At 34.9% G+C, this 13,272-nt stretch overlaps 1 protein-coding gene across 1 annotated transcript; it reads right to left on the bottom strand.

Annotated features, from left to right (window-relative positions):
• Positions 1-731: 731 nt before the first annotated feature.
• On the bottom strand, positions 732-12,516 carry LOC149558942 (L-type lectin-domain containing receptor kinase IX.1-like). Its single transcript, XM_089831144.1, has 2 exons — positions 12,287-12,516; positions 732-2,061 (listed from the first exon to the last, which is right to left on the bottom strand). The coding sequence occupies exons 1-2, from the start codon at positions 12,514-12,516 to the stop codon at positions 732-734; spliced, it is 1,560 nt and encodes a 519-aa protein (XP_089687270.1).
• Between the last annotated feature and the right edge of the window lie 756 nt (positions 12,517-13,272).

The following is a 13,272-nucleotide window of genomic DNA, read 5'->3' as shown; positions in this document are numbered from 1 at the left end:
CCAGAGAGAGTATCGTAGACGACGACAAGAACAAATGACACAAGCTGAAAGAGAAGAAGAAAGAAGAAGGAAAAATGAAGTCCGACGACTAAATTATGCTAGAAGAAGGGTAGGATTGCTAATACAAGAATTGGAATTACAAAATAGGGATAGAATTACTCGTCAACGAACATCCGATGAAGTATCTCATTTTGAAACACAAGGGAGACATGAAGTTGATTTTGAATCAAGTGAGAGGTACAATCAAGCATTACCTGTATTTGTGGAAATGAGTCACCAGAATGAAAATTCAAGAACAATAGAGCGTGTTCCTGAAACACCTCATCCTACAAGCCAAAATAGGATAAATTTAGGTGGATAAGGCAACAGAGAAAATATACAAAACCCAACTGTATTTCTTAAGGATAATTTCTATAGATCTCAAATGAAGTTTCGACAACAACTGGATAGCTTGAAAATGCCACAGATGTGTTATATTTGTCAGGAATGCTATCTAAGAATGAAAGTGGTCTGTACATCAGAAGGTCCAGTATGCAATAGATGTTGACAAGAAAAGGGAAACAATTGTGTTCTTCAAGGCTGTGATCAATCGGCCGCCTTCCGCAGGCAATTTCTAGTGTAACCGCCCAAAAGCTGTACACGTCAGCTTCTGGACTGGTTTTCCCTATTATGTAGCACTCTAGAGCAACATACCCCCGCATGCCCGCCACCGTGGTCGTATGGGAATCCTCCTAGTCACGTTCCATCAGTCTCGCCAAACCAAAATCACCCAACTTGGCATTGAAATCAGAATCCAACATTACGTTGCTTGCCTTCACGTCTCGATGAACGATACGCTGGTCCCACTCTTCGTGGAGATAAACAAGAGCAGAGGCAATGTCACAGGCGATACTATATCTTCGGCTCCAATCAAGCGTATCCTCCTGTTCCCCAAAAATGTGTTTATCCCGATTCCCATTTGGAGAGTACTCGTAGACCAGAAGTAACTCTCCCTTTTCGTGGCACCATCCTAGAAGCCGCACAAGATTACGGTGTCTCAACCTACTGATTGTTTGAACTTCGGAGACATACTCCTTTCTTCCTTGTCTCGATCCTTGAGCTATTCTTTTCACAGCCAGCGCGTCCCCTGTGCCGGGCAGGATTCCTTTGTAAACGCTGCCGAAGCCGCCTTGTCCAAGCTTTTCTTTCTCGCAGAAATTTCTTGTCGCGGCACTGAGCTCGGCGTAGGAAAAGCTTCGGGGGCCATGAGAACAGCATTCGTCTAGCTCTGGATCGCTCTCTTCCCTAGCCTTACATTCTCTTCCCCTTTTTCTGAAATACTGCCACCAGCGAACAACTATGAAGCCACATAGGACCACAACAACGAAGAACACGCATATCAAATAAACTTTCACAGAAAATTTGTTTGCATTGCCATTTCTAAGTAATTCACCAGGAGGTCCGACTTCCCACGAATATTTAGAAGTAAAATTCCAAACTTTTACGGTGTGCGTCTCTGTGTACTCTCCAATGGCAGCCGAGAAGCCAATCTTGATGTACTCTGGCAGACAGTTGCTCGGATCTATTGTGTGGTTAAATAGAGGGATTTTGGGTTTAGAAGAATTATACCAGAGAAAGAAGTGCAGAACCTTTTCTACACAGTCATAATCCACCCAGGCATCCCATGTCGCGTTTTTGAGATTTTGGTCTGTAGAGCGATTGAATAGACTAGATGTATTGAGCGGAAAAATCAACTTCGAAAAAATGCTATTGACGTTGATCCCAACATGATTGTCATCAAGATTCCAATTGTTGTTGTATGTATCAAACTCCATAGCAACCATCTGATAAGATGATTGTTTAAAGCTTTCCTCATTAAACAAGCCAAGAAATCCACCATAAGCGTCCTCTGGTGGTTCCAGTTCGAATGGTGCCATGAAGAGCGCAAGTCCATCTCCATGATTATCGTATATTTCGTTGTTCAGATCAATATTGAATTGAAAGTAAGTTGAAAAATTGGCCAGAGCCCCAGTAGACCTATTCCATAGCGGAATACGGTCAGTATAATATGCCCAGCCGGAACTGTTCTTAAGGTTCCCTGATGCTTCATTTCATGTAAGCTGCAGGGCTCCTTGATTACTCTCTTGATATGTGGCATCATTTTTCCTTTCTATACCTGTTAGAGGAGGGAAGCTAAAAGTAACGTTTCCTGCATGCGATGATAATAGGAAAAGAGCAACACAGGTTAAGAAAAGGAAGGACCGTGTAGGGTGAGTGAATTTAGCCATCCTAATATGTGATTTAGAGGGTCTCTGAGGGTAATTTGTTAGCAATTATATTTTGTAGTGCCTTTCATAGGAAGAAGGCTATTGCAATTGTTCAGCCGATTCCATTTCGAGATAGGAACGAACACATAGGCCTCTCTCTTCATTATTATCTTATAGGATTAGGACCTGCCGATTGGTTAGTCGGGATGGACCTTTGATGGCCCGCAGATTTCATCGAGCTCTTCGTGGACGTAGGGATCAGAGCCCAAGAAAACTCTTTTTTATATAAGCAACGTATAATTCTTGGTGGAAATCCTTGTGGATATTCTAACGAAGTACAAACTAATTGTAAAATACATGGGCTTCTTGTTTGATATTCCATTTCAGTCTTTATGAAGGCAGGCGGACATGGTGCACAAGACGGTGGATAGCATATAAGTCGAGTTGTTTCTACAAAATGTTAAATGCCTCGTTAGTTTGTTCTCTCTAGATACCTAACTAATTTTATGATTCGGCATTTCCTAGAAAACACATAGAAGTTAAGCATTTCTTGCAGTTGGTCGGATGATTCCATTTTGGCCTACCAACGATTTTGACATTATCATTCCCCCTACACAACACGCTGGATTCACAACAATAAAATAAGCTTTTTTAACTATGGACAAGATGGGCCAGCCAATGATAACATACAATCAGCCTACTGTGTTTAATTGTCATACAAATAAGCAAGAAGAACATAAGTGCACATCAGAAATGACCTTTTAAGTTGTTTTAGGACCATAAAATGCATTTTTTTATGTAAAAGAACATTAAATGTTTTACACATTCTTTTGAAACCTTTGGACACGATTTTCCTACGAAAGAGCATGGTTCTTCCAGCATATGGAGCAACCATATGGGCTACTATTCTGTCTCCTATTTTTTCCTATAATGGGACCCCAAATACATGGATCCAAGGGGTTTCTAGATTTCTCTATCGATATATATTAAGAGAAGAAAAGAAATCTAGCCTTTATGGATTCATCATAAATCATAATATGATCATCTATAAGGAAAGGTCTCTAACTTAAATCTTTCTCAGTTTTTCTAGAATTTAAAATTTGCCTTCTTTATTAACAAATGATTATATTGTAAAACCCTCTTACCAATATCATAATTTGACTTTCTATGGAAAAATTGTCCTCATTATCAATGATTAAGTTCTTGTAATTCAATTGACATGTGTTTTCTTCTCCTTTGCATAGGTTGCTAGGATCCTTTTACTTACAAGAATTCATTTCTTTTCTTTAGTTTCTTCTATGCTATTACTTTAAAAGCTTTTGTTGATCTTGATGGAGCCTACTTTTTTACAAAATTAGAGCTCCCATCTTAGCACAATGATTCAAATTATAACAAAAATTGGACATTAAACATGGAAAAAACATCAAATGTAGAAATGATTCATGAAGTTCATGATGCAGGTGCATCATAGGGACATCTTAAGAAGTCTAGGAATGGAATTGAAGATAATGCATATAGCATTGAACTTCAAATTGGATGAAATTTTACTTGTAGGTACTTGTGATAACATGTAAAATGAGGGAAGACTTCACAACAATTATGGCTATAGTGTTGTTCAAGATCGCATGGTTCTTGCAAATGTTAATGGAAGATTAGGGGCATACCAATTTAGTTGTATTAATGAGGAAGGACAAATGGAATCAGTAGGACCTCTAATGGAAATTGTAATATCATAGAAACTAGAATTACACATATTGTAAATAAATATTATTTTCTATGTGTTAAGCTTTACAGTCCCAGACAATAGGAGTATTTAACATGCTTGACTTGTAAGTATATGTGCACTCTTGTGAAGAGAAACAAGCCTGTATATGACATGTGGAGTCGAGAGGGCATGAAGAGGAAATCAAGAATAGTTGCAAAAACATATTCATAGGCTGGCAACAGTATAATAGTTCCATTTGATATTCCATTTTAGTCTTTATGAAGGATGGCGGGCATGTTGCACAAGACGGTGGATAGCATATAAGTGGAGTTGTTTCTACAAAACATTAAATGCCTCGTTAGTTTGTTCTCTCTAGATAACTAACTGATTTTATGATTCGGCATTTCCTAGAAAACACATAGAAGTTAAGCATTTCTTGCAGTTGGTCAGATGATCCCATTTTGGCCTACCAATGAACAGATAGGCCTCTCCGTGTTGCGTTAAATTTCATTATTGTTTTGTGACGGATAAGCCCTGGGAAATTGCTAGTCACGATGAAACTTCGAAGAAACGCATCGAGGTCTTCGTTGACGTTGACATATCATGAAGAGCATGCAAGAGAAATATTTTCGATGTCATCCGCTACGGAATTTTTTGTGGAATGCCTTTGGGCATTACTAAAGAAACACATCGAATATGTTGAAATTCTCGGCGGTTCTTGTTGCAATGTTCCACAAGTTTAGTCTTTTCAAGGCAAATAGGCATGGCCCACAAAATGCTGGATATCATAAACATCCAATTTTTCGTATAACATCGTGAGTTTGTTTTCTCTAATATTATGATCCGGAATTTCATAGAAAACAAGAGCACTTAAAGGAGTTGAGGTCCCTCTCTTTTGATCAAAATAGAAGATGAATCTTTTTTTTAAAGATTAGGACATTGGGTGATCACTACAACATGAAGGGGGGTTTTAAGATAATATTGGAGATAATTTTTGAGTAAATTATTGTCGATGGAGACAAAAAAAAAGTTGTGTATTGTCTTTAAGTGAGTGTCTTAGACTATTGTCTTAGAAAGACAATAAGGAACAACACTATTATTGTGTCTTAGAGATGATTTTAGTATTTTCTTTATAGAAACGTCTTTAATCTCGCTTATTTTCTTCTTGAAAATAGTTAGCAAAAAGATGGTATCAAAATAATAAGTTATATCTATATATATATATATATATATATATATATATATATATATATATATATATATATTGCAGTGTAATTAATTAATTCATGTTAAGGCATGATGGATTTGAACCACCATCCCTTGCTTGTAATGCAGGGGCTCATCCATTGAGCTAGCACCTTTTAAAATAAGGAAACATAATAGTCTAAGGTTTTACAAATAAGAGATACAAGAAGGGAGCAAGGCAGACTGATTCAATGAGTAGGAACATTGATGATGACTTGAGACTTGCATGTGGATAGATGGTGATAGGCTTTGGTAGCTTTAGATCTTGCACTCAAGATTGCATGCTCATCACATAGATGTTGAAACAAATTAGATGGAACTTAAACTTGTTTTAATTGTAAACTTTAATACATGGTTTCAAATGTTGCTTAAAAGGCTGAAGCTTTTGATAGTTTTAAAAAAACTAAACTCTAATTTAAAAACCTTTACACATATCTTCTCTACATGTGCTAACTTGAGGCTTTGGAAATGGGTATGCACATACAAAAACAGAGAAAGATTTTAGCTACAATTGACCTCATACACACGTACACCTAATGTGGAAGTAAACACAGGCATGACAAGTATTTTTCATCACCACATATGCCAAGACTGAAAGCCTTTAAAAGTAACTAATTTATTGAATCAATTTTAGATTGTTGTCCAAGAAGACCATTAAACTCAAATTCTAAACACAAAAATACACATCAAGTAGAAGTTGAATTTTCATAGGGAAGATGATGGAAGAAAATTTTTAAGAACTTAAAAACAAGCCAAATTGAGTGTAATAAAATAGGGGAGTGCATTGGAAATTAGGTAGGCTATTTTGACCAAGAAAGAGAAGTGGGGTTGTGGGGCAATGATAGGGAGATGTGAAGAGTAAGAAAATAGTGAAGAAGGGTGTAGTAAGGGTGTAGGAAGAAAATAGCCATTATAATACAATTTTTTTGTTGCGAGTTGCATAAAATCTCACTGGATCCACAAGGCCTTCAAAGTAAGAGCAGTTTATACCGAATACTTGTTGGTTTAAGTCGAGCATTGTCATTCCTATTCGAAGGAGGATGCATCTAAATAGTTTTGACAAGCTATAAACACTAGTTTTAGGTTTTTGGATTTGTATCACAACAGTAGAATCCATTCAGTTGGATAAAGTAATTTTTATCCAACCTAGTGTGTATTTAGTTCTAGAAGTTGATGTTCCAGGCATAGTAGATAGATATAGTTATTAGCATGTGATAATTGTGGTCATAAAGAGACTGCACTTTCCCATTAAGGAATTCCCACACAAAATAATGTATACCCAATTGTAGTCAATCCATGAAAACAATTTGTAGTAAAGCATCTACTTAGATAGCTTTAGTTTCAATAATATAGAACAAAAAAAATCCATAATGAAACCTTGAAATATATTAACACCCACAACTTCAAGTTTGTGTACCTTAATAAAATCACTCTGAGTCCAACATGTTTATTGAACCACCCATGTATATTGTCTAATTCATGAGCTCGAAAACTCTAGCCATTTTCTTGAATGTAAATCAAATAGTTTACACTTTTTATTACTTTATATATCCACCCAGCTCCACAATAGTTCATCCTAAGAGATCACCCAAGAAAATCAATTCAACTAATATTTTGTTGTAGTATAATCTAAAAACATACCACATTTATTTACTTTTACCTCTAACTCATAAGAAGAACAATAGAATGGAGAGATTGTAGACTTAAGCAAGTTACTATAAGATCATCTAGGTGGGCAATAAAATAATAGGCAATAATCTGAGCTCCTCAACAAAAAAAATAGAATATAATATAGCTTTCATTCATGAAGCTACTAAAAATTTACCATGATGGAAGCACAAATGAGCCTCTTGGAATAGGAAAGGTTCATGCTGCAGAACACTAGGGATGAAACTACAGTTGTTTCACTAGCAACATCTAAGCTAGGATCCTGCCTATCAATTTTATATGTAGTTCTAATAGAATCCATATTCCCTAGCCTCTACAGACATTTATGGTCATTGTAGGGATCACCGGCTTGCATAATTTAAGGCAAGTCTCGATAATGTATATACCCACTTTAGATAGAGATAGTGATTCATGACTAAAAGTATTCACACAGTTTAAACTTTATACCTAAACAAATATAGTGCTTAGGTGAGCAGTAGTCTTGAGAAGATATTTTATGGCCCTTGCATATGGAAGTCTTTTCATTGGAGAGCTCACTACCATGAATCTACCAAATTCCAAATAGCTCCAAGAGAGCATTGAGCTATTTAAGTTAAAATTGGGCATAGATTATTGAGCTAGAAGAGGAGACATTCTTGGGCACTAAGGCTTGACATAACTTTGAAAGTTGGTTGACGGGGTTAATGGGGTGTGATGGAAGGATTGTGATACTTAGACACTATTTTTTCTAGATAGATCAGAATAAGCTTGGGTCAGTGCTATTTCTCATTGATTGGGAATGCCATGAGGAATATTTATCACATCTCTCCTTAAGGAATGATGGTCTCCCATGTAATGAGAAGCTCCATGGTGAAAATTGAATTATTCTATTTAAATAGAAATATATGAGAAAAGAATAGACTCACTGAAAGAAATATTGGAAGATTAAGGACTCATTGGTTTTTCCTATATTCTAAAAAAAAATTAAGTGGAAAGAAAATTTAAACTTATTTACATAAGAAATGATGGCAAGTCAAGTTCCTCCCTAAATGATCTACACAAAGTTTACTTAGACCTTGTAAAGTCTAGTTGGCAACTATTAGTATTTAAACATTAAACCAAATTTCCCCTTTTTTTATTGACGAACCACTAGTTATGAAAATAAGAGGAAAGGTCAAAGAACCATACAATGTGGTTTGAGATTTGTCTCATACTTTATTCATGTGATAATTCTATAAGAGGTTCTTCTTGCAACCACCTGTACCATGTGCTTACCCTCAACATATTAAAGCCAAGTCAAGTAATGACCAAACTTTGTGTCAAGAGTTTGTCTTACCATTGGCTTGAACAATATGGTATTCATGCTCTCAATAATGATTATGACACAAAATGTGAATGGGATATAAGTAAAATGCATAAATGTTTTGTTGATCAAATGCTACAATCTACAGTAAAATACATGCTCACCATGCTTAACTAACCAAGGTAGACTATTTTCTAGCATACAAATGTCTATCTAGTATGTAGAGTTAAGGCTTTCAAAACTCAGTAGTTGACCTTCCAACAAATGGGGCAAACATGCTACTACAAAATTTGTCTTCAACCAAGCTTTAAACTTGGATATCCAAATAAACAAAGCCATCATAGTAGCTAAAAATTAAAAAAACATGAAATTCAAGGAAGTAATTGCCATAGCTTGATTCAATACAACCAAAAATTTGCAAAAGAAGTAGTCATCAATAATTATATATAGTTACAAAGCAATAAGAATTGATTTTAGATGGTTTGAGTGTTAAAGTCAATTTTTCCAGTTTCTCTTAGTTGACTGTATAGGTTATGCTAAGCATACCAAGGCTGTCATGCTATATTTATTTTAAATGTATTTGTACTCCAAGTTTAGAAAATATGAATTGTTGGATCTTAATTTAATTCCTAATCCAAGCTTGCTATTTTGGAAATGAGTGTTTGATTCCATTTTCTTTTAGAAAGTCTTCCATTGAACTTTCTTGTGTCATAACTTTGTGGACAATTTGTTGGTCTAGGTATTCTCTGTTGAAATCTCTTGTGTCATGCTTTTTTGGGCAATACATTGATCCAAGCATTCTATGCTCATTCTCCAAATCTTTCTTAGCAATTGATGTATTTTCTACCTCATCTTCAAAAAATTTTGTGTCACTTTAAGATGTCCAAACTTATAAAATAGCATATCTATGGCAATTTTTAAAATAGATATTTGACTAATAGCATAATATAAAGTAGATCTTTCTTTCTACTTGGTTTTTTTATCATTCCCCATACACAACACACAGTGGATTCACAACAATAAAATAAGCTTCTCTAACTATGGACAAGATGGGCTAGCCAATGATAACATACAATCAGCCTACTATGTTTAACCGTCATACAAATAAGCAAAAAGAACATAAGTACATATCAGAAATGACCTATTAAGTTGTTTTAGGACCATAAAATGATTTTTTTTTATGTAAAATATCATTAAATGTTTTACACATACTTTTGAAACCTTTGGACACGAGTTTCCTACGAAAGAGCATGGTTTTTCTAGCATATGGAGCAACCATATGCGCTACTATTCTATCTCCTATTTTTTCCTATAATTGGACCCCAAATACATGGATCCAAGGGGTTTCTAGATTTCTCTATCGATATATATTAAGAGAAGAAAAGAAATCTAGCCTTTATGGATTCATCATAAATCATAATATGATCATCTATAAGGAAAGGCCTCTAACTTAAATCTTTCTCAGTTTTTCTAGAATTGAAAATTTGCCTTCTTTATTAATGAATGATTATATTGTAAAACCCTCTTAGCAATATCATAATTTGACTTTGTATGGAAAAATTGTCCTCATTCTCAATGATTAAGTTCTTGTAATTTTATGATATAATATTAAATTTCACCCGATATTGCTCACTTCGTAACATTTGACTAAATATCTTCAAACCCTCTGAACTAATATTCCACTCATCTTGCCAAACTATAATCTTGGGACACCAGATGGGAAAGTGTTTTTGATATCAAACATTAAATTCCTCGTTAGTTTGTTGTCTCTATTTTACTTACTGATTTTATGATTTGGCACTCCCTAGAAAACACATAGAAGTTGAGCATTTCTCAATGCAGTTGGTTGGGTGATTACATTTTGACATACCAATGAACACATAGGCCTCTCTGTATTGCGTTAAATTTCATTATTATTTTTTTACCGATAAGACCTAGGAAATTGTTAGTGATGATGAAACGTCAGGTCCAGTCGGGTCATCATCAAATAACAGTTTATTGCTGACAGTGTGAAGACACATTTAGACGTTTCTAAATATATTTCTTTGTCACTCACTCGAGAAAAAAGAAAGCCAAAAATCTGTTATGACAAGAAAACCAAATGTCTTGCCTTATGCTCCATTTTTACGCATTACATGTTTTCAATTCTTTGAAGTTGAACCATCACACATCAACATTATATATGGCAAGAGCCTATTTTCTTTTTTATTCAACATTGTATTGAACAACAGGTTCGATATTCTAATTTCTATTCAACATTGGATTGAGTAACAGGATAATTATTATGATTTCTATTCAACATTGGATTGAGCAACAGGATCATTATTCTGAGTATGTATGTTTATGTGTTTTGATTTCTTCTATTTTTGAAACTTTTATTGTGTTTCTTTTTCTTATTTTCAAAGCTCTATAATTTTCTTAATTTTTCTTAGAAACTTTGATAGAATAGAAATTCTTCTCAATTAGAAACATTGTAGATTTGTATTTCTTCCATTTTAGAAACTTTTATTGTGTAGTTTTTTCCTATTTTGAAATCTGCATACTTTCCTTAAATTTTCTTAGAAAGTTTGTTATATTAGAAATTCTACTCAATTGCAGAGTTCTTTCTATTTTTTTTCTTTTCATTGAAAACATTAGATTTTTAGAATTTAGATATTATAGTATTAATTCTGACTTCTTCATTAGAAGATATAAGTTTTTTGTTAAAAGAAATTAAATGCGTAGAATTATGTCAATAAGGAAGAATCAAACAAATCTTCTTCTCTTTCAAATACCAATTTATTGCTATATATGCATAGCTTAATTCTTGTCATTTTGATACTGACCATTTTTTATCCTTACATTATAGATATCAGAAAAAAATTAATTATGGATGCTCAACAAAATAATTCTAAGAACACTATCACAAGCCCACTTCTTCCAAATGACTTGGTGCAATCAAGCCATATTGTTCAAACTTATTTGGATAGATTGGGAACAATCATTTCTGAGTCTTGTAAAAAAATTACAAATGAAATTCATAATGCCAGCTTTCATGTTCAAGGTGTCCAAGATTCTCAACTCTTGTAGATGGAACAATATACAAAGGAAATTCATCACGCATGGAAGAAATCATTTGGGTTCTTTGAATTTATGAAAGACATCTGCTATGATGAAGAGCACATGCATGACGAGCATCACTATAATGAAATTTGGGAGTGATATTATTTGACATTATCAAGTTTTTAAATTAATTTGTCTGTTCGACTTATCAATTTTGATGAACATATGTTATTTTTCCTTTGTCTTAAATAAATTTAGTATTATACATACAAGACTATTTGGTATTTAGTATATTTGTAGATCTTATCTACACAAAAAAGTTCCTCCTATATGTATTTGTGAATTGTTAAACTATTAATTAGAAATGAATAAATATCTATCTTATCTAAACTACAATGCCACTAAATTAATGTGATATTTTAAACCAATTTTATAAAAAATAATTTACTAAATCTACTATTATTTTAATGTTTGGTTACAAATTTATTTCATAGAAATGAATAAATCAAGTTTGAATTTCCAATCGAATCAAGAAAGAAGACAATACCAAATGGAGCAACAAAGAGCATACCAGAGAGAATACCAGAGAGAGTATTGTAGACGATGACAAGAACACATGACACAAGCTGAAAGAGAAGAAGAGAAAAGAAGGAAAAATGAAGTTCGACGACTAAATTATGCTAGAAGAAGGGCAGGATTGCTAATACAAGAATTGGAATTACAAAATAGGGATAGAATTACTCATCAACGAACATCCGATGAAGTATCTCATTTTGAAACACAAGCGAGACATGAAGTTGATTTTGAATCAAGTGAGAGGTACAATCAAGCATTACCTGTATTTGTGGAAATGAGTCACCAGAATGAAAATTCAAGAACAACAGAACGTGTTCCTAAAACACCTCATCCTACAAGACAAAATAGGATAACTTTAGGTGGACAAGGCAACAGAAAAAATATACAAAACCCAACTATATTTCTTAAGGATAATTTCTATAGATCCCAAATGCAGTTTCGACAACAACTGGATAGCTTGAAAATGCCATAGATGTGTTATATTTGTCAGGAATGCTATCTACGAATGAAAGTGGTCCGTACATCAGAAGGTCCAATATGCAATAGATGTTGACAACAAAAGGGAAACAATTGTGTTCTTTAAGGCTGTGATCAATCGGCCACCTTCCATAGGCAATTTCTAGTGTAACCACCCCAAAGTTGTACACGTCATCTTCTGGACTGGTTTTCCCTGTTATGTAGCACTCTAGAGCAACATACCCCCGCGTGCCCGCCACCATGGTCGTATGGGAAGAATCCTGGTCACGTTCCATCAGTCTCGCCAAACCAAAAATCACCCAACTTGGCATTGAAATCAAAATCCAACATTACATTGCTTGCCTTCACGTCTCGATGAACGACATGTCGATCCCACTCTTCATGGAGATAAACAAGAGTAGAGGCAATGTCACAGGCGATACTATATCTTTGGCTCTAATCCAACGTATCCTCCTCTTCCCCAAAAATGTGTTCATCCAGACTCCCATTTGGCAAGTACTTGTAGACCAGAAGTAACTCTCCCTTTTCGTGGCACCATCCTAAAAGCCGCAAAAGATTATGGTGTCTCAACCTACTGATTGTTTGAACTTCGAAGACATACTCCTTTCTTCGTTGTCTCGATCCTTGAGCTATTCTTTTCACAGCCATCGCCTCCCCAGTGCCGAGCAGGATTCCTTTGTAAACGCTGCCAAAGCCACCTTGTCCAAGATTTTCTTTCTCATAGAAATTTCCTGTCGCGGCATTGAGCTCAGCGTAGGAAAAGCTTCGAGGGCCATGAGAACAACATTCATCCAGCTTTGGATCGCTCTCTTCCCTAGCCTTACCTTCTCTTCCCCTTTTTCTAAAATATTGCCACCAGCGAACAACTATGAAGCCACATAGGACCACAACAATGAATAACACGCATATCAAATAAGCTTTCACAGAAAATTGGTTTGCATTTCCATTTCTAAGTAATTCACCAGGAGGTCCAACTTCCCACTAATATTCAGAAGTAAAATTCCAAACTTTTACAGTGTGTGTCTCTGTGT

Source organism: Cupressus sempervirens, chromosome 5 (genome assembly GCF_028749045.1).
Source record: "Cupressus sempervirens isolate cs-2001-9-10 chromosome 5, ASM2874904v1, whole genome shotgun sequence".
NCBI lineage: Eukaryota > Viridiplantae > Streptophyta > Pinopsida > Cupressales > Cupressaceae > Cupressus > Cupressus sempervirens.
The sequence above is the reverse complement of the archived record's forward strand: the minus strand, read 5'-3'. Positions and strand labels throughout refer to the sequence as shown.

Excerpts from the sequence above, each read along its gene's own strand:
- LOC149558942 (XM_089831144.1), bottom strand. The coding sequence starts at position 12,516 with ATGGAACGTGACCAGGATTCTTCCCATACGACCATGGTGGCGGGCACG. Across the intron at positions 2,062-12,286 it reads TGCATATTGGACCTTCTGAT|TTCCGGCTGGGCATATTATA; the intron begins GTACGGACCACT and ends CCTTAAGAACAG.